The sequence below is a fragment of the Bos indicus x Bos taurus genome, chromosome 16 (assembly GCF_003369695.1).
Source record: "Bos indicus x Bos taurus breed Angus x Brahman F1 hybrid chromosome 16, Bos_hybrid_MaternalHap_v2.0, whole genome shotgun sequence".
In the NCBI taxonomy this organism is placed as follows: Eukaryota; Metazoa; Chordata; class Mammalia; order Artiodactyla; family Bovidae; genus Bos; species Bos indicus x Bos taurus.
Window position 1 is genome coordinate 5,975,696 of NC_040091.1, and position 25,420 is coordinate 6,001,115.

At 37.5% G+C, this 25,420-nt stretch overlaps 2 protein-coding genes across 5 annotated transcripts in view; both read right to left on the reverse strand.

Moving 5' to 3' along the window:
* The window catches only part of LOC113906361 (complement factor H), a 385,541-nt gene that overhangs the window by 190,992 nt on the left and 169,129 nt on the right, over window positions 1–25,420 (reverse strand). The window lies entirely within an intron of this gene.
* LOC113906542 (complement factor H-related protein 1-like) overlaps window positions 14,014–25,420 on the reverse strand; it is a 75,340-nt gene continuing 63,933 nt past the window's right edge. Inside the window, exons 6-7 of the mRNA XM_027564836.1 lie at window positions 14,856–15,038; window positions 14,014–14,420 (exon numbers count right to left, since the gene is read on the reverse strand). Of these exons, the coding sequence (XP_027420637.1) occupies window positions 14,359–14,420; window positions 14,856–15,038 (245 nt within the window). The 3' untranslated portion in view covers window positions 14,014–14,358. The remainder of the gene's footprint in view (window positions 14,421–14,855; window positions 15,039–25,420) is intronic.

Below are 25,420 nucleotides of genomic sequence, written 5' to 3' on the forward strand. Positions count from 1 at the left end.
TTCATGGAGTTACACAGTGAAGACAAGAGGGAGGAAGGAGACTGATGTGGCCAGGAGGAGAAAATGGGGAATCAAAAGGAGAGAGAGAGATCCAGCCAGTAATCAGTTCCCCAGTGTTCTCCACAGCCCGTAACACACAAGGAGATTCACAGAGTTGGGTAGAGAAGAGAAGGGGGAGGGAGGAGATAGAGGTGACCTGGTGGAGAAAAAGGAGAGTCCAAAGGGGGAGAGAGCAGTCAAGCCAGTAATCTCGCTCCCAAGTAAATATGGGTATTAACTATTGGGTTCTTAAAGGTACAAAATTGATAGCAAATGCCAAAAAGCAAAGATTAAAAATCTAAAGTAGAGGTTAGATTCTCAAAAATATGTTATTAAACAAACAAACCAAAGTCATAAAATTATAATATATATATATGAAGTTTGCTTTAAAAATATGGTATTTTTTTCAAGGTTATAAAAATAGTAGATTATACAAATGAAAATTAAAGGAGTAACGGAGGACTTTAAAATTTAAAAATTAAAAAATGATAATAGTAAAAATATATCTAGGAATTTCTCTGGAGCTATTGTGGACAGTGTAGGGTCAATTCATTTTCAGATAGTTCCTTGATCCAGCTTATACTTCTTTTCAAGATCTATAGGCCCTTCTTATGTAGTCAGTGCTAACTACAGCGTTTTAATATGTTGCACCTGTCACTTCCAAAGTGGTTCTTTCTGTTTATTTTAGTTTCTTCTGTTTCTGGTCTCTTCAGCGTCTAATTTCTGCCCTGACACAAGGGGGCGATGGTAGTTACTTTTCCAGGTTCACTTGTTGAGTCGTGCTGTTGGGAGGAAGCAACACTGCAAACAAATATCACTGGCATGTGTGGGAAGTGCTCACAGTGTTTCTGCTGCCCTGGGTTTGGCCCCGCTCACCGCGTGTGTGCTTTTATTCTACACTTCTCAACCTCTATGTTGCTCTGCCGGGAACTATCCGAGGTGGGCCCTGGGTTGCATACATTTCCCAGGTTTAAGTTTCTCAGTTTCATGTTCTTGGGCACTCCACAAAGGCGCAGACTTGGTTGGGCCTGCGTATGATGCCCATCCCAGGTCTGAGCAGCTCAGGTGACCAGGTGTTTGGCGAGTGCAGTCACCCCAGGCAGGCGGTGCGTCTTATCGCCTCCCCCATCCCTGCCGCTCCTTTTCTGAGTGTACAATGGATGCACCTTCTCATGTGTCCCTTGTGTCTCTTCTGGGGAGCTAATCTCTGGCTCCAGCCCTCCCGGCAGATGTTGACCCTCCAGAATCCCAAGTAGTCTTGGTTAGCAACAAAGCCTGCTTGCAGTTTGGTAGATGATGCCTCTCTGGGGCCGTTATTGCCCCGTTCTGGCTCTGGCTGACTGCGCCTGCCTGTCTCTGGCTGGAGATGGGCTGGTCCACAGACAGCTAGCTGTGCACAGTCCTTTGTCCTGTGAGCCGGCCTGGCAGAGTCTTAGGTTAGGGCTTTTCAGAGGATAGTTATCTCTCTTTCTCTCTCTCTCTCTCTCTGGCTATCCCACATCTGGGTTGCTATCTCACCTTAGTTCCCTCAGATTGCCCTCAGGGCATTCAGGCCCAGGCCTTATTCTAAGCAATGCAGCCCGCACCTCCCTGTCCAGCCCCTGCTTGCTAGTGGCAGAATCGAGCCTCTGGGCTGTTTCTCCACTGAGAGTTGCCATTGGCAGGTAATCTGTGGGGTTTAATTATTTATTTATTTATTTTTCCTCCTGGCTATGTTGCCCTCTGAGGTTCCAAGACTCACTACAGCCCCTTCAGTGGGAGTGTTTCCTAGTGTTTGGAAATGTCTCTCTTTTTTAAGACTCCCTTCCTGGGACAGATCTCAGTCCCTACCTCTTTTGTCTCTCTTTTTATAGGTATATTTTCTCCTACTTCCTTTTGAAGACAATGGGCTGCCTTTCTGGGTGCCTGATGTCCTCTGCCAGCATTCAGAAATTGTTTTGTGGAATTTTCTCAGCGTTCAAATATTCTTTCAATGAATTTGTGGGGGAGAAATTGGTCTCCCCGTCCTATTCCTCTGCCATCTTAGGACTGCCTCCCTTCACTTTTTTATTTATTTCTGCTCTGATCCTTATAATTTATTTCCATTTACTATTTTTGGCTTTTTGTTTTTGTTGCTGTTGTTCTTTTATCAACTGATTTAGGTGTAGAGTTAGGTTGTCTATTTTATAATTTTCTTGTATCTTCAAGTACGATTGTATTGTTATACACTTCCCTCTTAGAACTGCTTTGCTGCATCCCATAGGTTTTCTGTCATTTTGTTTTTGTTGTCATTTCTTTCTATGAATCTTTTGATTTCCCTTCTGATCTCTTCAGTAACCTCTTTATTATTTAGAAATGTATTACTTATTATCTTTTTGTGTGTGTTTTTTTGCAGTTCTTTCCCTGTAATTGATATCTAGTTTTGTAGCATTGTGGTCAGAGAAATTGCTTGGTATGATTTCAATGTCCTGAAATTTACTGAGGCATGATTTGTGGCCCAAGCTGTGGTCTATCATGGAGAATGAATGTTCCATGTGCACTTGCATTTTTGGATGGAAAGTTCTGAAGATATCAATTAATCCAAATGGCCTAATGTTTCATTTAAGGTTTGTATTTTCTTATTGATTTTCGGTTTTTCATGCTCTGTCCATTGGTATAAGCAATGTTATACCACCTACTATTAGGTTAAATAGGTTAAATGTTAAAGCCACCTACTATTATTGTGCTATTCTCGAGCTTCATTTTTATGTTTGTTAGTATTTGCCTCATGCAAGTAGGTGCTTCTATGTTGGATGCATAGATATTTACAGTTGTTATGTCTTCTTTTCAGATTGATCCGTTGATCATTTTGTAGAGTTCTTTTTTATCTCTTGCAATATTCTTTACTTTAAAGTGTATTATATCTGAAATGAGAATTGCAACTCTGGGTTCTTTTGATTTCCATTTGCATGGGTATCACTTTCCATCCTTTTGCTTTCAACCTGTATGTGTCTCTAGGTCTGAAATGGGTCTCTTGTAGGCTGCAAATATATGGGTCTTGTTTTTGTATCCATTTATCCAGTCTATATCTTTTGGTTGAAGAATTTAGTTCATTTACATTTAAAGTAATTATTTGTACATATGTTTCTATTGACATTTTCTTAATTGTTTTTGTAGGTCTTTCCTTTCTCTTTAGTTTACAACTTATATAAGTCCCTTTAGTATTTGTTGTAATGCTGGATTGGTGGTCCTAAATTCTCTTAAATTTTTCTTTTCTGTAAAGCTTTTGATTTCTCCATCAGTTTTGAATGAGATCCCTACTAGATAGAGTAGGCCTGATGGTAGATTTTTTTTTTTTTTTCCTTTCAGTATTTTAAATGTATCCTGACATTATCTTCTGGCTTGCAGAGTTTCTGCTGGCTTGCAGAAAGGTCTGCTGTTACTTGTATGGATTTTCCATTGTATGTTACTTGTTTCTTTTCCCTTGATGCTTTTAATATTGTGTTTTATACTTTGTGCTTTTAATTTTTGTGTTTAATATCTGTAAGCTTGATCAGTATGTGTCTCAACATCTTTCTCCTGGGGTTTATCTTGTATTAGACTCTGTGCTTCTTGGACTTGATTGACTATTTCCTTTCCCATGTTGAGGAAGTTTTCAACTATAATCTCCTCAAAAAAGTTCTCAGTGCCTTTCTTTTTCTGTTCTTCTTCTGAGACCCCTATAACTCAAACACTGGTGAGTTTAATACTTTCATAGGTTTCTTCTCATTCTTTTCCCTTTATTTTTCTCTTTAGCAGTTATTTCTGCCATTCTGTCTTCTAGCTCACTTATCTGTTCTTCTGCTTCTGTTACTCTACTATTGGTTCCTCCTAGAGTATTTTTAATTTCAGTAATGTGTTATTCATCTCTCTTCATTATTTATTCTTTATTTCTTCTATGTCCTTGGTAATTGTATTAATTGTGTTAATTGTTTCTTGCATATTCTACATCCTATTTTTGAGGCTTTTGAACATCTTTTCTGTCATTATTCTGAATTATTTTTCAGGTAGTTTTCTTATTTCTTCCTTGTTTATTTGGTCTTGTGAGTTTCTACCTTGTTTCTTCATTTGTCAAATATTTCTATGTCTTTTCTTTTTTTTTTTTTTTTTTTCTACCTTACTCCATTTGAAGTCTCCTTTTCCCAGACTTTAGGGTTGTATCCCTTCTTCCTTTTTGTTTTTGCTCTCAGTGGGAAAGGTTGTTCAGTGGTTTGTGTTGATTTCTCGTTAGGGGTGACTTGAGCCTGTGTTGTAGTGGAGGAAGTGAATTGTTTTATTTATTTTTTTTTTTTTTCCTTATGGAGAAGGCTGTGTGAGGCAGTATAATTTGGAGTGTCTGTGTGAATCCTTTGGCTGATATAGTTTTTTTGCTTTTGTCTTGCCAGTTGATCAGGTAAGGTGTCCTACAGAGTAGGCCGTTGGCAGCCCAGTGATACCAGACTCTGTTTATGGTTCTAGGCCTTCGTGGATTTTCTCAGTAATTAATTTCCTTAATTTCCATGGGGGGTGGGTGCAGTTAGGAGTTCTCTCTCAGTCTCAGATCTTGGACTCAATGCTCCCACCTCAGTGGCTCAGTCTCAGGCACAATCTCCCATCCTGATGTTCTCCAGCTATTCTTTGCACTTTTTATGTCTTATCTTTGGTCCCACCTCATTCCAGTGAGCTTAACTTGCCACCCTGGAGGCCTGGGGTCTTCTGCTGTCTCTTAGACACTGCTTCGTAAGCATAGTTCAATATCTTGATGAGTTTTTGTGTATTTGTGGGGAAGATGGAAACCTCCCCATCTTACTCCACATTTTTTTCTACTTCTTTTTATGTATTGTGAGATTATATAAAATTGTGTAGAATTCTATATAAAATATCCTGTGCATTTAAGAAGTAGCATAACATTTTTGTAAATGGCACAGTATTTAGAGACAGACTAATAAGAATTTAAGTTTTGTCATAACAATGGGATAGATGTGAGGTCTTCAGTGATATACTATGAGTTGTGTGGCTTCCATCTCATCTGTGAAATAGCTACAATCATATACTCAGTATATGAGCTTCCTTTCTATGGTCTTCCCTCATAGCTCATTAGTAAAGAATCTGCCTGCAACGCAGGAGATCCAGGTTCAGTTCGAGGGTTGCGAAGATGTCCTGGAGAAGGAAATGACAACCCACTCCAGTATTCTTACCTGGAGAATCCCATGGACAGAAGAGCCTGGCATTCTACAGTCCATAGAGTCACAAGAGTCAGACATGACTTAGCAATTAAACCACCACCATACCCAGTAATAAGGCCCTTTGTGAAGATCACACATATTAAGTATACAATATCTTGAAATGTAGTATAGATAAGTATTCAGTTGTTACTAAAACTTAGCTTTTCTTAATTTGATATCTTCTTAGGCAATTATCTTACCACTAAACATTCCTGGGGATACAAACTTCAAGGGAAGCTAGAAACGTAATCCTTACTAGCAAGTCATATCTCCAGACACAAACTGCAATTTCCTAACACTATAGTAAAGAAGAATATAGTGGAGACTGGATTAGGAAACCACACACATAATTCTAGAAATTACTCCATTAGAAAATGAACTCTATGTCTTAAAGAAGGTTTAAATTCATAGCAAATGTGAGCAGAAAATACAGAGCTCCCAAACCCCACCCCCCACCCCCCCACCCCCACCCCCACACACACAGATCGAGATTTGTTTTAAGGATCTTGCTCATGTGATTGTGAAGACTGGTAGGTCTGAAACCTGCAGGTTAGGTTGCAGCCTGGAAAATTCAGGAAGGGTGTGTGTTGCAGTTTTTACTTTGGAAGCCTTGAGAGGCAGAGTTCCTTTTTTCTGGAAGGAGCTCAGTGTTTTCTCTTAAAATTTTCAACAGAATGGATGAAGTACACCCATGTTTTGAAAGGTAATTTACTTTATTCAAAGTCTGTGATTAAATGTTAATCATATCTTTAAGATGTCTTCAGAGAAACAGCCAAGCTGGTTTGACCAAGCTATTGAGTACTATAACCCAGCCAAGTTGATACAAAATTAACCACCATACAAAATATTCAAGTTGAACTTGGATATTTAGTTCAGGAGATTGCCAACCCAATTATGAAAGATTCATCTAATTTCTTCTCCCTGCTTGCATAAAATACATGAGATAAGTTGTAAATGGAAGAATGAATCATCAGTAATTAAGAAGTCAGTGGGAGATAATTTAAAAGTTCTCAGTGGAGCTAGTGGTAAAGAATCTGCATGACAATGCAGGAGACTTAAAAGATAGGCCTTTGATTCCTGGTTTGAGAAAATCCCCTGGGGAAGGAAATCACAACCCACTCTAGTATTGTTGCTTAGAGAATCCCATGGACAGCGGACCTGGTCAGGCTACAGTCCCTGGGGTCGCAGAGTTGGACACGACTGAAGTGACTTAGCACATCACAGCACAAGACTGAAATAGAGATGCTGCTATCCATGGATGATCTGTGTTTTATCCACATGGCTGAGAACTTGTATGTACTTGTATGTATTAAAGCACAAGAGACTGACAAGGTTTTTGAGAACTTTATACTAGTAGAAATGCATTCAGCATGGACTGAAAGCGACAGGCATCATACACATAAAGGAGGAATGCCTCTAAAGATAGAGCTCTGATAACAGGTCTTCTTTCAGCTGAGAAGGTAGGCTCACTTCTCTGGTGGGTTGAAAAGTTGGGGCTGTCCCCCATGGGGTTGTTTTTTTTTTCCAGAGAGAATTTTTCTCTCAATTGGAATCTAATGAGATTTCTCCTCATGGGTTTTGAGTTTAAGACTTGAGACTCATTTTTCTTTCTTTCTCTTCATTTTTGAATGGTAATACCTATTCTATGTATGTATTAACAGTGTTAATACATTAACATTGAAAACACATTCCTTGTTTTCTGGTTCATAGGGTCACACATGAATAGGAATTTTGCCCAAGGATGGACAAGAAATTGTGTCTCATCCATAACTTATTTGGAAGACATTTAAAAAAATTTGGGCCTTAGAGTGGATGTTGAAAAGGGTGAAACTATGGGAGATGTTGGGATTGGGTGAATATATTTGACACTTGGGAAACACAGGAAGCTGAGAGGCTGCAGTGTGCACTGTTATGTGCCCAACAGTGTCCTCAAAAGAGTTTTTAGAATCCTTACAGCCAAGACCTAAAAGTCTTACTTTATTTAGAATTAGGTATCTAACAGATGTAATCAAGTTAAGATGCAATCGTTTTGGTCGGCTTCAATGAAATATGACTGATGTCTTTTAATAAGAAGAACGTACAAGTAAAGAAAAAGACACTCAGAAAAAAATATTCTGTGACCAGAGAAGCAGCAGTTAGACTAGTGCAGCTGCAAGCCAGAAACCAACAAGGACTGATGGCCACTCCCAGAAGCTACAAAGAAGCAAAGAATATTCTACTCATTCTCAGAGAGAACATGGAATAAAGAAGAACAAATTGAAGCCAAAGGAAGCAAGTGCTATTGTTAGTGTTCCAGGGGCCCCAATCCCATGTATAGTGTTCCATGCCAAAGACCTCCTCTAATCCTAATCACCATCCAAAGCTTCTACCTCAATTCTATCACCTTAGAAAGTTTGATTTCAAAATGCAGATTCTGGAGGACTCACTCCATCTTCTTTCCAAAATTAATAGCTCTTCAAGAAAGAGTTAACTGCAATTCTATTTATGTGTACTGATATATTTACTGTGCTGTCGTGTGTTAATTCAGGTCATGAATCGGTTAGATTTGTACTTAATGAAGATTTCAAATATATATTTGAAGATTATATATTTGAAGATTTCAAATGATGATATACTAATATTGGAAACTGAGGAATACGTTTCAATAGTTTTACCTCTAGTACTGAAACACATGACTAACAGAGTTGGCTGATAAGAACAAAGTTCTATCCACCCACCAGTTGAGTGACACTTAGATTATTCCCAGGTTGTGGCTGTTCTTTTCAGAAAAGGTAAAACTAGTCATGGAAGCCAAAATGATGGTTAGAGGTTAGGGTTTGATGAAGAGGATTACCTGCAGAAGATTCTTCTGGGGTTATTGAACAAATGGTGCTAGTGGTACAGAACCTGCCGGCCAATGCAGGAGATGTAAGAGCATAGGTTTGATCTCTGGGTGGGGAAGATAACTCGGAGGAGGAAATGGCAACCCACTGCAGCATTCTTGCCTGGAGAGTCCCATCGACCCAGGAGCCTGGCAGCCTACAGTCCATAGGGTCGCACAGAAGCAGACACAGCTGAATGCACAACAGCCTATATTTTGACTAGACGACTCTTATGCAACTGTATACATTGGTCAAAATTTCTTGAACTGTGTGCTTAAAGAGTGTGAGCTTATTGTATGTAATTACCTGAGTAAAATCAGATTTTATTTTTCAGGTGTAAAAATACACTTCTTTGTTTTATTACTCCCATTTAACTTAAAAAATTATGTAACTCGAAAAGGAATCTATTTTTAATAGAATAACTGCAAATACCAAATATCAAAATTTTAAAATGATCAAGGCATTTTTCTGTCAACCTGTGTACTACACTTTTTATACAAATTTGATATCAAGCCCTTGGACATTGTATTGTGAGTTTTGTTTTTTAATTTCATGTTTGTGAATTCCTCCATTAAAAATAATTACTTTTAAGAGTGATTCTGAAACCATTTTATTTTATTCAATATATTTTCATAATTAATAAAAGATCTTAGACTTAATTATCCTTGATGGATTTAAAAGATTGACTTCTCATAAGGCATTAGCGTAAACCTAAATTTCCTTCTTGATATTAGACTTAGGCTGTATAATTTATCATTTGCATCTTAGTATGTGGATAAGGCCACTTATCCCAAAAAAAATCGACTGTATGTAGGATCTGTTCATAATTCTTTAATTAAAAAAAAAAAAACAGAAGTTTGACATATACAGACTACTATATATAAAATAGATGCCTAATAAGGACCTACCATATAAGACAAGGAACTCTACTCCATACTCTGTTACAGCCTATATGGGAAAAGAATCTAAAAAAAGTGTATATATTTAACTGAGTCACTTTGCAATGCATCTGATACTACACATTATTAAAAAAAATAAAAAAACTATACTCCAATAAAATTTGTTTTTAAAATGAAAAATAAGTCAGACTTGTTCACGATTCTCATATTTGCATGTAATGATCGTAGTACATACTCATCTCATTTTTAGCTTAGAAAATCATAACCTTTCACTGAAACTGAAAAAATAATTTGTGTTCTTACTCTCCAGGTTACTTCCTTAGACTCACTATTCATTTTTTTCCCCAGACTTGCATCTTGTATGTAATCCTTTTTCCCCTGGTGTTTCACATTGCAGACTTACAAAATATGTCTAGATTCTCCTCTCTAGTACTTATTTAAGGTGCCAGATCATAGTCTATTCTCTAGTACCTCAAGTGATGATGCTTTCATTTAACTTAATCTCCTAGAGGTACATATTTATAGATATTTATAGATTGTGTGGAAAATTCTGAAAGAGATGGGAATACCAGACCACCTGATCTGCCTCTTGAGAAATTTGTATGCAGGTCAGGAAGCAACAGTTAGAACTGGACATGGAACAACAGACTGGTTCCAAAAAAGGAAAAGGAGTTCGTCAAGGCTGTATATTGTCACCCTGTTTATTTAACTTATATGCAGAGTACATTATGAGAAACGCTGGACTGGAAGAAACACAAGTTGGAATCAAGATTGCCGGGAGAAATATCAGTAACCTCAGATATGCAGATGACACCACCCTTATGGCAGAAAGTGAAGAGGAACTAAAAAGCCTCTTGATGAAAGTGAAAGTGGAGAGTGAAAAAGTTGGCTTAAAGCTCAACATTCTGAAAACGAAGATCATGGCATCCGGTCCCACCACTTCATGGGAAATAGATGGTGAAACAGTGTCAGACTTTATATTTTTGGACTCCAAAATCACTGCAGATGGTGACTGCAGCCATGAAATTAAAAGACGCTTACTCCTTGGAAGGAAAGTTATGACCAACCAAGATAGCATATTCAAAACAGAGACATTACTTTGCCAACAAAGGTCCGTCTAGTCAAGGCTATGGTTTTTCCTGTGGTCGTGTGTGGATGTGAGAGTTGGACTGTGAAGAAGGCTGAACGCCGAAGAATTGATGCTTTTGAACTGTGGTGTTGGAGAAGACTCTTGAGAGTCCCTTGGACTGCAAGGAGATCCAACCAGTCCATTCTGAAGATCAGCCCTGGGATTTCTTTGGAAGGAATGATGCTAAAGCTGAGGCTCCAGTACTTTGGCCACCTCATGCTAAGAGTTGACTCATTGGAAAAGATTCTGATGCTGGGAGGGATTGGGGGCAGGAGGAGAAGGGGACGACAGAGGATGAGATGGCTGGATGGCATCACTGACTCGATGGAGTCTGAGTGAACTCCGGGAATTGGTGATGGACAGGGAGGCCTGGCGTGCTGCGATTCATGGGGTCGCAAAGAGTCAGACACGACTGAGCGACTGATCTGATTTGACAGATTTATAGATAGATATTTATAGATAGATATTTTTTCGCTCTGTGTTTTCCAAAAATATTAGATATCTTAGTACAACTAAGAAAAGACTAAAAAGAAAATTGTAACAAATTTTATTTATAACTGGCCTTCTGGAATACTGGGACAATTGTAAAACAATTCCACTGTTTTACCTCCCACACCTGCACACCAGATTCATGCAAAATAAGTTAGACTTCACAGCTCTTTTTTGACTTCTTTAAAAACAAAACCTTCAAATACGCTTAGTCAAAGGCCATCACAGCTTGGAAATTAATACTCCTTACTCAATATAATCATGTAAATTTGGATGAATATGACTCAAATTGAAATCTCCTATTCCCTAGATTACCTTCAATAACCAGGACTGCACATATAAAATATATGATGCTTTTCTTATCTTTATAGTAGATTTAACCAAAACCACTAATTATATATATATACATAATATATACACTAATTAATACATAATATACATATATACATATATATGTATATATATGTATATAATTAGTGTATATTATATACATACATATATATATACACATACATATATATGTATTTACACAAGGGTCTAAGTAACTATAAAAAAGAATGAATATATATATACATATATATATAATTAGTGTATATTATGTATATAATTAGTGTATATATATAACTATACACTAATTTGTATATACATATATATATATATATACATACATATATGTATTTACACAAGGGTCTAAGTAACTATTAAAAAGAATGGAATTTTGCCATTTTATACAACATGATTGGACTTGGAAGGTATTATTCTTTGTGAAATTTGTTATACAGAGAACTACAAGTTCCATATGATATCACTTATATGTGGAATTAAAAAAATTTTTTAATTGAAAGAGACACATGCACCCCAATGTTCATCACAGCACTATTTACAATAGTCAGGACATGGAAGCAACCTAGATGCCCATCAGCAGATGAATGGATAAGAAAGCGGTGCTACATATGCACAATGGAGTATTACTTAGCCATTAAAAAAATACATTTGAATCAGTTCCTAACGAGGTGGATGAAACTGGAGCCGATTATACAGAGTGAAGTAAGCCAGAAAGAAAAACACCAATACAGTATACTAATGCATATATATGGAATTTAGAAAGATGATAATAATAACCTTGTATGTGAGACAGCAAAAGAGACACAGATGTATAGAACAGTCTTTTGGACTCTATGGGAGAGGGAGAGGGTGGGACAATTTGGGGGAATGGCACTGAAACATGTATAATATCATATATGAAACGAATCACCAGTCCAGGTTTGATGCAGGATACAGGATGCTTGGGGCTGGTACACTGGGATGACCCAGAGGGATGGTACGGGGAGGGAGGTGGGAGAGGGGTTCAAGACGGGGAACACGTGTACACTAGTGGCTGATTCATGTTGATCTATGGCAAAACCAATGCAACACTGTAAAGTAATTAGCCTCCAATTAAAATAAATAAATTTATATTTTTAAAAAATTAAAAAATGAATGAATATAACAAAACAGCAACAGACTCACAGATACAGATAACCAGCAAGTGGTTGCCAGTGGGGAGAAAGAAGCAGGGAGGAACAATAGGTGTATTTGATTAAGAGGTATTACATATAAAATAATTTCCAAGGACATACCATACAACACAGAAAGCATAACCAATATTTTACAATAACACTAAATGCAGTATAATCTTTAAAAATTGTGGATCTCTGTGTTATACACCTCAAATTGTAAATCAACTATATGTCAACTACAAATTATTTAAAACCAAATTATTTTAAAGATTTGCTAAAACTTTTTAGGTGAAAGTTGATTATGAACAGAGTCTGTAAATTAATGCTCATCTTTACACAGAATGACAATAAATGCAGAAAAATGATAGTACTGATCTTTAAAAATCACCATTTTCTAGATAACAGTGAAATAACTGTTTGCAGCCGTGGGTCATAAATAGATTCTACAATGATTAGTTGAAAAATTTGGAGAAATAATATCTACAAAATGTTAAGATTTACAGCAAAGATAACTTGTCAACTGTAACAATTTCATTTAAGTATGAGAAAAACAGCTGTTACCAGCAATTCAGATTTAAATCAATTAGCACCAATGGTGATGGCCATGCTTCTTAGACTAAGAAGGTCACTTAATTTGATGCGGTACAAAGTAATAAGGTAGTATCTTAAATATTGTAGCTTGATTATTTAAATCTATTTTAATAATAAAATTTTTATGATATTTAGAAATTTAAAATGTTTATAGTTAACTGATTTAAGCTTAATAGGCTGTTTAAAATGTATGAACATAAAAATCACCTTTCAGACTGGTGGTGAATGTTTCTAAAATGCTCTGTCCCAGCAAAATCAGTAAAACGTTACTAGACCTGGAGTTCATTACCAAATTGATCTCTAAAGGTCCTGTTGTGTCACTTTGCATATTTCTTTTAGAAAATATTTTGAGGTTCAAAGTTGATATACACTGAAGACAGAAAAATTCAAGAATTCATGTAAGCAAAAAGAAGTGAAACATTTTTACACCTATTATCTGTGAATTCAACTCTAGCTATACTAAATAGTTTCTTACATTTCTTGCTAATATTTTTCTATAAAAAGTCATTCAGTGTTTGAAGCAGAGTGTCTTTACGTGTGTGTGTATATTTAATGTTCAAATTTTTAATCACTAATATGACGTGTTGTAGTAGTTATGCAATGTGATTCTCATTGTTCTTTATTTGAATTATTATATGTACTTTGATAAGCATCTTGTAAAATATTAAGAGATCCAACTAGTCCAGCCTAAAGGAAATCAGTCCTGAATGTTCATTGGGAGGACTGATGCTGAAGCTGAAACTCCAATATATTGGCCACCTGATATGAAGAGCTGACTCCTGTGAAAAGACCCTGATGCAAGGAAAGATTGAAGGAGGGAGGAGAAGGGGACAACAGAGGATGAGATGGTTGGATGGTATCACTGACTCAGTGGGCATGAGTTTGAATAAGCTCTGGGAGTTGCTGACAGGGAGATCTGGAGTGCTGCAGTGCATGGGGTTGCAAATAGTCGGACACGACTGTGTGACTGAACTGAACTGAAAATATTATGTATTTCATCATTTTTGGCTTATTTATCTATTGATAGATGAGCAAAAGTAAGATAAACTACTTATATTTAATTGCTGACATAAGTATGACAGTTTGCTTTTATATGTTTGATAAGTGATATTATCAATATTTTGAATGTTTTCCATTTCTTTCCACACTTTTTTCCCATGTCTTCTAAAACAGAGTTTCAGAAACCTTCAGAAGTAATGGAGAAGCTTTAAGAATGTTAGGAAACTAATAGATGGAAGGAGCCATGGAAGTGATTGAATCTAATTTCTTGCTGTAAATGTTTCATGAATAGGACACATAACATTTTGATATGCCAAGTTTAATGAGGTACTTTTAAGAAGTGATTCATTAGACCCATCTCTCAATTACATTGTCCCCATAATATTTAATACAAATCTGATTTATGATTCAAGATGTGTTAAAAAATTCTTGAGAAAATAAACAGAATTGAATTAATAAGGAAAAAGCTGAATACATGTACATATTTCAGTTTTACAACTGCATTTAATCAATGTTTTATCCACATCGAGGATACACCACCTTTTCTTCCTGACAAGTTGTTCGAAATGTATGTTTTGCTGTCAGTTGACGATAACCATATTGACACATAAATTCAATAATATCCTCTGTTTTAGAGTAAAATTTTTTATCCTATTTCCATCTTAACTGTATGTGATGTTTTCTCATTGTTTCTTCTGAAATTACACATGCCTCTAAAATTAAAGAAAATAAACATGAACCTTTGAGAAATATGCAAATACTTTCAACAGAATTTCAGGGTTTCAAGAACTTTGGTCCAAAAATTCTTCCTCAAACATTTTCCAAACCAATACACTGAAAATGTATAATATAGGTTTCATCATATTTAAAAAAATTAATGTTATAAGAATGAGATACTTGGTTTAGTGTAATCATTAAATGTTATAAGAGTCATAATGTCAGTTATCATATGAAGAGCTTTCATAAAGGAGCCATTGTTGCTTGAACATGAAATTTTCTAACTTTATTTCTATATACAGAGATTAATCCTTGGTGTGCAAGCATTAACTGGTTGTTATTTAATCCATAAAAACTCTATTATAAGCAGTTAAACATTATGCTGTGTACAAGGATTATCCCAGGATCCAAGAGAAGTTTAAAGCATTTACCTAAGCATTTTGGTGGTTCTGACCACTCTCCATTCTGACATACTACATTTCTGTTTCCCTGAAGTTCATAGTAGGCCTGACACCGGTACTCAACAATCGATCCTGGAGGATATACTGATTGCAGGAGTGAGGTAATGTCTCCGTTGTCTATTGGTGGAGGAGGCCCACATTTTCCTTGAGAGTCTAAAAAATAATGGTGTTTGCTTTATTCAAAGACAACTACAGTTTTAAACAAATAAAATAAAAATGCAGCCAAATATGTCATACCAAAACTTAAGATTTCTGATGACAGAAATGATTTATAGAAGGAATTTTAATCACTTAATCAGAAATACACATTTTAAGACCTTAATTACCACCATGGAAGCACATATAGTACTTTAACAAATATGTCTGCTTTGCAGTGTTCTGATGTTTTCTTTCAGAGTATATGCGGGGAAGATGGATAGCTAAGATAAAAAAAATTTTTACCCTTTTATACAACATGTTGCAGTCTCTGTGAAGGGAAACTTTGGCTTCCATTTCTGGACAAGATGAGGTAAAAATATTTTTGCTTATAGCATCTGCTAAGTATTCCTTCTGCCAAATAAAGGTCCTGAACATATTATAAAAACCAACACAGGAGACTGGGAAAGAAGTAGTAAGTCAATCTGCTTAGGGACCTTGGGATTCAAAGAGTTACACTGAAGAGAGTCCTTGGGGTTTTCATTTTGCCTTCTATGTACCCTGAATGGGCCACAGAGACAGCAACCCTGAAATAATACAAGTTCAGAAAGAAAAAAAGTCTCATGAAGCAGTTGATCTCTTTAAGAAAAGGCCCAGAAAAGAGTAGCCTAATAAGATACAAACAGTTTTCACAATACTGAATTAGTCTAGAAATACTACACTAAGTGTGCACACTAAGTTATTGTGTGCACCAAGACCCAGAGACCTCACAGAGACTAAGCCAGAATTGTGTCTGAGTGTCTCCTGCAGAAGTATGGGTGAGCAGTGCACTGCTACAGGGGCAGGGGCTCTGGGTGCAGTAGACCTGGATATACCATAAGCCCTCTTGGAGGAGGCTGCAATTAACCCCACAACAGAGCCGCCAGAACCTACACAGGACTGCAGAAACAGTTTCTTAGAGGGCACAAACAAAGCCTTGTGCACAAAAGAACCCAGGAGAAAGAAGCAGTGACCCCACAAGAGACTGACCCAGACTTGCTCATCAGTGTCCAGGAGTCCTCAGCAGAGGCATGGGTTAGCGGTGGCCTGCTGCAGGTTTGGGGGCACTGAGTGCAGCAGTGCATGCATAAGACCTGTTGAAGGAGGTCACCAGTATCTTCCTTATCTCCACTACTGTTTGGCCACAGGTCAAAAAACAGGGAGGGAACACGACCCCAACCATCAACAGAAAATTGAACTAAAGATTTACTGAGCATGGCCCCTTCCATCAGACCGAGATCCAGTTTCACCCTGTCAGTCTCTCTCATCAGGAAGCTTCCATAAGCCTGTTATTCTCATCCATCAAAGGGCAGACAGAATGAAAACCACAATCACAGAAAACTAACCAATCTGATCACATGGACAACAGCCTTGTAGAACTCCAAGAAACTCTGAGCCATGCTGTATAGGGCCTTCAAGTTGGATGGGTCATGGTAGAAAATTCTGACAAAATGTGGGCCACTAGAGAAGGGAATGCCAAACCACTTCAGTATTCTTGCCTTGGGTACCCCATGAACAGTATGAAAAGTCAAAAAGATATGACACCGAAAGATGAACTCCTCAGGTGGGGAGGTGCCCAATATGCAGGAGATCAGCAGCGAAATAATTCCAGAAAGAAAGAAGAGATGAAGAAAAAGCAAAAACAACATCCAACTGTGGGTGTGACTGATGATGGAAGTAAAGTCTTATGCTGTAAAGAGCACTATTGCATAGGGACCTAGAATGTTAGGTCCATGAATCAAGGCAAATTGGAAGTGGTCAAACAGGAAATGGCAAGAGTGAACATCGGCATTTTAAAAATTAGCAAACTAAAACGGACTTGAATGGGTGAATTTGACTCAGATGACCAGTATATCTACTACTGTGAGCAAGAATCCCTAAGAAGAATTGGAATAGCCACGATATTCAACAAAACAGTCTGAAATGCAGTGCTTGCATGCAATCTCAAAAATGACATAATGATTGCTGTTCATTCCCAAGCCAAACCATTGACAAGCACAGTAATCCAGGTCTATGCCCTGGACAGTAATGCTAAAGAAGCTGAAGTGGAATGCTTTTCTGAAGACGTACAAGGACTTCTAGAACTAACAAGCAAAAAGATGTCCTTTTCATTATATTGGACTGGAATCCAAATGTGGAAGGTCAAGATATCTGGACTAACAGGCAAGTTTGGCGTTAAGAGTACAAAATGAAGAAGGGCAAAGAGTAACAGATTTTTACCAAGAGAACACACTGGTCATAGCAAAAACTCTCCACCAATAACATAAGTGAAAACTCTACACATGGACATCACCAAATATCCATGGAAAACTCTACACATGGCAATACCAAAACCAGATTGATTATATTCTTTGCAGCCAAAGGTGAAGAAGATCTATACAGTCAGCAAAAACAAGACTGGGACCTGACTGTGGCTCAGATCATGAACTCCTTGTTGCCAAATTCATACTTAAATTGAAGAAAGATGTGAAAACCACTAGACATTCAGGCATGACCTAAATCAAATCCCTTACAATTAGAGTTGAAGAGACAAATAGATTCAAGGGATTTTAGAAGACAGAATGCCTGAAGAACTATTGACAGTGGTTCCTGACTTTGTACAGGGGGAAGGGATCAAAATTATCCCCAATAAAAAGAAACATAAAAAAGGCAAAATGGTTGCCTCAAGAGGCCTTACAAATAGCTGAGAAAAGAAGAGATGCTAAAGGCAAAGGAGAAAAGGAAAGATAAAACGATTTGAAAGCAATGTTCCAAATATAAACAAGGAGAGATAAGAAAGCCTTCCTCAGTGATCAGAGCAAAGAAATAGAGGAAAATAATAGAATGGGAAAGACTGGAGATCTCTTCAAGAAATTTAGACATACCGAGGACATTTCATGCAATGATGGGCACTATAAAGGACAAAAATGGTATGGACCTAACAGAAGTAGAAGATATTAAGAAGAGGTGGCAAGAATACACAGAAGAACTATACAAAAAAGATCTTCATGACCCAGATAACCACAAAGGTGTGATCACTCACCTAGAGCCAGACATCCTAAAATACAAAGTCCAGTAGGCCTTAGGAAGCATCACTGCGAACAAAACTAGTGGAGGTGATGGTATTCCAGTTGAGCTATTTCAAATCCTAAAGATGATGCCCTTTAAGTGCTGCACTCAATATGCCAACAAATTCAGCAGGGAACAAAGGTCTGCAAAATGTCAATTCTCATTCCAATCCCAAAGAAAGGCAATCCCAAAGAATGTTCCAACTACCATACAATTGCATTCATCTCACATGCTAGTAAAGTAATGCCCAAACTTCTCCAAGGTAGGCTTCAACAGCACTTGACCCATGAAATTCCTGATGTTCAAACTGGATTCAGAAAAGGCAGAGAAACCAGAGATCAAATTGCCAACATCTGTTGGATCATCAAAAAAGCAAGAGAGTTCCACAAAAAAAAATCCACTTCTGTTTTATTGACTACACCAAAACCTTTGACTGTGTGGATCACAACAAACTGTGGAAATTAAATAGATGGTAACACCTGACTTGCCTCTTGAGAAATCTGTATGCAGGCCAAGAAGCCACAGTTAGAATCAGACATGGAAGAAAAACTGGTTCCAAATCAGGAAAGGAGCACATCAAGTCTGTATACTGTCACCTGCTTACTTAACTTCTATGCAGAGTACATCATGCAATACTCCAAGCTGGATGAAGCACAAGCTGGAATCAATATTGTCAGGAGAAATATCAACAACCTCAAACATGCAGATGGCACCACCCTTATAGCAAAAAGTGAAGAAGAACTAAAGAGTCTCCTAATGAAAGTGAAAGAGGAGAGTGGAAAATTTAGCTTAAAAATCAACATTCAGAGAACTAAGTTCATGACATCCAGTCTCATCACTTCATAGCAAACAGATGGTGAAACAATGGAAACAGTGAGAGACTTTATTTTGGGGGCTCCAAAATCACTGCAGATGGTGACTGCAGCGATGAGATTAAAAGACACTTGCTCCTTAGAAAAAAAGTTATGAGCTACTTAGACAGCATATCAAAAAGCAGAGACATTACTTTGCCAATAAAATTCCATCTAGTGAAAGCTATGATTTTTTCAGTCATCATGTGAGAGTTGGACTATAAAGAAAGCTGAGCACCAAAAAATTGATGCTTTTGAACTGTGGTGTTGCAGAAGACACTTGAGAGTCCCTTGGAATGCAAGGAGATCAAACCAGTCAATCCTAAAGGAAATCAGTCCTGAATATTTATTGGAAGGACTGATGATGAAGTGAAGCTCCAATACTTTGGCCAGCAGATGAAAAGAAGTGACTCTTTGGAGAAAACCCTGATGCTGGGAAAGATTGAAGGTGGAAGGATAAGGGGATAACAGAGGATGAGATGGTAGGATGGCATCACTGACTTGATGGACATGAGGTTAGTTAAGCTCTGGGAGTTGGTGATGGATGGGAAATCCTGGTGTTCTTCAGTCCATGGAGGTGCAATGAGTCAGACATGACTGAGCGACTGAACTGGACTGATTTAGTCTAGACACACGATGGCAGAAACCTAAGACCAATTCTTTCCATGCCTTGATTTACAGGGTCCAAGTAAGCAGTTCACATTGCCACCCCCATAATGAGCAAACTCTTGAGAGTCCCTTGGACTGAAAGGAGGTCCAAAGAGTTCATCCTAAAGGAGATCAGTTCTGGGTGTTCATTGGAAGGACTGATGTTGAAGCTGAAACTCCAATACTTTGGCCACCTGATGCAAAGAGCTGACTCATTGGAAAAGACCCTGATGCTGGGAGGGACTAGAGGCAGGAGGAGAAGGGGATGACAGAGAATGAGATGGCTGAATGGCATCACCGACTCGATGGACATGAGTTTCAGTGAACTCACCGAATTCGTGATGGACAGGGAGGCCTGGTGTGCTGCAATTCATGGGGTCGCAAAAATCGGACATGACTGAGCAACTGAACTGAACTAAACTGAATGAGCGAACAAGAAAACTCTGTCCTTTCCCCTGGTGTCAGAGGAGTCCAGGTGGGAACCTTGGACTTGCACCCTACATGGCAGTAATGGAGGCCTGATTAATGAAGGAATCCAATAATATCCTTAGTCTCAAGATAAAAAAGCTCAAGTGTCTGAATACAGTTGGAAATCATTTATCAGACCAAAGACCAGGTAAACTTCAAAAGAGAAAAGGCAATCAACAGAAGACAACACTGAGATGACACAGATATTGAAATCATTGGATGATGGTTTTTAAAAACCTAGTCCAATTGGTAGAACTAGAAAATAGATTATTAGAAAGCCACATGGTTTGACAATATATTGCAGATGGCAGAATGATCAATAAGTTTGAATATTAACTAAGCTTGAAAGTAGACTAAAAAGAAAATGGACATAGCTTCAAGGACCTGTGGGAAGATAGCAAAGAAGGTTGAACATGAAGTTGAAAATAAAGAATAAGAGATTAAAAAATAATAATAATGGCTGAGTTCCCTGTGTGATCATTTTCTGATGGTCTAAATGGAAAGGAAATCCAAAAGAATGGGGATACGTGTATATGTACGTGTAAATGTACATTCATTTTGATGTACAGTGAAACTAACACTATATTGCATAGGAAATACACTCCAAAATTTTTTTTTAAATAATGGCGGATAATTTCTCCAATAGGGCATATGACTTAGTGACTAACCAAAAACAACAACTACATGCTAAAACTGCTCCGTGAATTCCAAATGGGATGGAGCCAAAAAACTTAATGTCAAGATACATCATAATCAGTTCCTGTTGTGTTGTTCAGTCGCTCAATTGTTTCTGATTCTTTGCTACCCATGGATTGTAGAAAGCCCGGCTTCCTGGTCCTGAATTAACTCCCAGAGTTTGCTCAAAGTCATGGCCATTCTCTCGATCATGCCATCCAATCATCTCATCCTGATGTCCCTTTTCCTCCTGCGCTTAATCTTTTTCCAATATCAGGTTCTTTACCAATGTGTCAGCTCTTCTCATCAGGTGGCCAAAATACTGGAGCTTCAGCTTCAGCATCAGTCCTTCCAACGAATATCCAGGACTGATTTCTTTTAGGATTCACTGGCTTGATCTCCTTGCAGTCTAAGGGACTCTCAAGGGTCTTCTCCAGCACCACAGTTCAAAAAATCAATTCTTTGGTACTCGGCCTTCTTTATGGTCAAACATTCACATCCATACATTACTTTTTGAAAAACCATAACTTTGACAATATGAACCTTTGTTGGTAAAGTGATGTCTCTGCTTCTTACCATGCTGTCGAGGTTTTCATAGCTTTTCTTCCAAGGAGTCTTTTAATTTCATGGCTGCAGTCAGCATCCACAGTGATTGCAAAGCTGAAAAGAATGAAGTCTGTCACTGTTTCCATTTTCCCCCATTTTTGACATACAGTGATGGAATCTGATACAATGATCTTCGTTTTTTGAATGTGGTTTTAAGCTAGCTTTTTCAATCTCCTCTTTCACCATCATCAAAAGGCTCTTTAGTTCCTCTTTGCTTTCTGCCATTAGTGTGATGTCATCTGTGTATCTGAGGTTATTGGTATTTTTCCTGGCAATCTTGAGTCCAGCTTGTGCTTTTTCCAGCCTAGTATTTTGTGTGATGTTAAAGTAGCAGGGTGACAATGTAGCCTTGACATACTCCTTTCCCAATTTTGAGTCAGTTTGTTGTTCCATTCCAGTTCTAACTGTTGCTTCTTGACTTGCATACAGGTTTCTCAGGAGGCAGGAAAGGTGGTCAAGTATTCCCATCTCTATAAGAATTTTTCACAGTTTGTTGTGATCCACACAGTCAAAGACTTTAGTCAATGAAGCAGAGTGTTTCTTCAATTCCTTTGTTTTTTCTATGATCCAACGGATGTTGTCAATTTAATTTCTAGTTTTGCCGTCTTTCTAAATTTAGCTTGTACATCTCAAAGTTCTCAGTTCACATGTTGTTGAATTTAGCTTGAAGGGTTTTGAGTATTACCTTGCTAGCAGGTGAAATGACCCCAGTTGTGTGTGGTAGTATGAACATTCTTTGGCATTGCCCTTCTAGAGACTGGGATAAAAATTCACCTTTTCCAGTCCTATAGCCAGTGCTGAGTTTTCCAAATTTGCTGGCATATTAAGTGTAGTACTTTCACAGCATCATCTTTTAGTATTTGAACTAGCTCAGCTGGAATCCCATCACCTCCACTAGCTTTGTTTGTAGTGATGCCCACTTGACTTCACACTCCAGGATTTCTGGCTCCAGGTGACTTGTGGTTATCTGGGTCATTAAGTCCTTTTCTGTACAGTTCTTCTGTATGTTCTTGCCACCTCTTCTTAATACCTTCTGCTTCTCTTAGGGGCATACTGTTTCTCACCTTTACTGTGCCCATTATTATGTGAAATGTTCCCTTGCTCGCTCTAATTTTCTTGAAGACATCTCTAGTCTTCCTCATTGTATTGCTTTCCTCTATTTTTTTGCATTGCTCACTTAACAAGGCTTTCTTATCTCGCCTTTCTATCCTTTGGATTCTGCATTCAGATGGGTATATTTTCCCTTTTGTCCTTTTCGCTTTGCTTCTCTTCTTTTTTCATCTCTTTGTAAGGCCTTCTCAGAAAGCCATATGGCACTGTTGCATTTCTGCTTCTTGGGGATGGTTTTGCTCACTGCCTCCTGTACAAAGTTTCAAACCTCCATGCATAGTTCTTCAGGCACTCTCTCAGATCTAATCCCTTGAATATTTTTATCCTTTCTGCTATATAATCATAAAAGACCTGAACAGCCTAGTGGTTTTCGCTGCTTTCTTCAATTCAAGTCTGAATTTCACAATAAGGACCTCATGATCTGAGCCACAGTCAGCTTCCAGTCTTGATTTTGCCAACTATATAGAGCTTCTCTATCTTTGATTGCAAAGAATATAATCAATCTGATTTCGGTACTGAACATCTCATGATGTCCATGCATAGAATTGTCTCTTCTGATTTTGAAGAAGGTGTTTGCTATGACCCATATCTTCTCTTGTCAAAACTCTTTTAGCATTTTCCCTGCTTCACTTTGTACTCCAAGGCCAAACTTGCCTGTTACTCCAGGTATCATTTTATCCCTACCTTGCATTCCAGTTCCCTGTATGAAAAGCCAATTTTTTTGGTTTTGATGATATGATCTAGAATGTAATATAAGTCTTCATAGAACCAGTAAACTTCATACACTTTGACATTAGTGGATGAGGCATAGACTTGGATTACTGTGATTTAAGTGGCTTGCCTTGGAGATGAAGGGAGATAATTTTGTCGTTTTTGAGAATGCACCCAAGTACTGCGTTTCAGACTCTTTTGTTGGCTGTGAGGGCTACTCCATTTCTCCTAAGGAATTCTTGCCCATAGTAGTAGATATAATGGTCATCTGAATTAAATTTGCCCATTCCTGTCCATTTCAACTCACTGATTCATAAGTCTTGATGTCATAATGAGTACCACATATATGATTTTTTATTTTTTATTTTTATGTCTAGAGCTTTGTAGTATAGTCTGAAGTCAGGGAGTGTCATTCCTCCAGCTCCATTTTTCTTTCTCAAGTTTGTTTTGTCTATTTTTGGCCTTTTGTGTCTCCATTCAAATTTTGTTGTTGTTTTTTTCCCTAGTTCTGTGAAAAATTGCCATTGGTAATTACATATGGATTGCATTGAATCTGTAGATTGCTTTTGGTAGTACAGTCATTTTGACAATATTGATTTTTCTAATCGAAGATAACGGTATATCCTTCTATCTGTTTTTGTCTTCAATTTCTTTCATTAGTGTACTACAGTTTTCAGATTACACATCTTCTGTCTCCTTAGGTTTATTTTCCAAAGAAGACATTCAGATGGGCAAGACACCCATGAAAAGATGCTCATATCACTAATTATTAGAGAGATTCAAATTAAAACTACAGCATGATGTCCCTTAACATGAGTCAAAAGAGCTATGCTGGTGAGTATGTGGAGAGAAGTTAACCCTCCTACACTGTTAGTTGATAGAGCCACTATGGATACAAGTATTTATGCTCCTTTGAAAAGTAAAAATAGAGCTACCATATGACCCTGCAATCTTGCCCCAGGCATGGCTCTGGTGAAAAACTTGGTCTAAGAGGAAACAAACACCCTGATGTTCATTGTAGCACTGTTTACAATAGTCATGATATGGAATCAACCTAAATGTCCATCAACAGAGAAATGGGTAAACAAGAAGTGGTGCATATATACAATGGAATATTACTCATCCACTAAAAGAATGAAATAATGTCATTTGCAAAAATATGGATGGACCTAGAGAGGGTTATACTGAGTGAAGTTAGACAGAGGAGAAAAATTGTAAGACATCCCCTATGTATGGAATCTTAAAAGAAATTTTGCAAACAAACTTATTTGTGGAACAGAAACAGACTCACAGACTTAGAGAAGGAATTTATAGTTGCCAGGAGGAATGATGGGAGACACGACAGGGAATTTGGGTGGACATGAACACACTGCTATTTTTTAAGTGGATGACAAATAAGGACCTACTGTATAGCACAGGGAGCTTTGTGGAGTGTAATGTGGCAGATTTGATAGGAAGGGAGTTTGAGTGAGAATGGTCACATACATATGTGTGGCTAAGTACCTTCACTGTTTACCTGAAGTTAGCACAACAGTGTTGATTGGCTATATGCCAATACTAAATAAAATGATAAACAAGATACATCATGTTCAAATTCCTGAAACGTACAGGAAAAAATCTCATAAGCAGCTTGATGGATATGCAATACTTATTTGGGATAAATATTATGCAATACGTATTTGGAAAAAAGGATTCAAGCATCGGTGGAAATTTCATCAATGACCATAGAGCCAGAAAGAAGTGAGAATATTTTTCCAAAGCAGGATGAAAATAATTGTCAACTCCAAATTCTATATCTTGTAAACTATCCTTTTGAATTAATGAGAGAAAGAAAGAATTTCCTGAACAAAGCAAAACTGAGCAAATTTGTCTCCAGCAAAACTATACTTAAGAACTTTTCAAAAGAAAGCAAAATAGAAAAGGAACTGAGATTTTAGAATGGAGGTTTTTTTTTTTTTTTTTTTTTAACAAAGGGTAAATATAATAAGAGTATGGTTTCCCTGTTGATTTTATTATACTTCTGCAAAATTAGAGATGAGAATACCAGATCACCTGATCTGCCTCTTGAGAAATTTGTATGCAGGTCAGGAAGCAACAGTTAGAACTGAACATGGAACAACAGACTGGTTCCAAATAGGAAAAGGAGTTCGTCAAGGCTGTATATTGTCACCCTGTTTATTTAACTTATATGCAGAGTACATCATGAGAAACGCTGGACTGGAAGAAACACAAGCTGGAATCAAG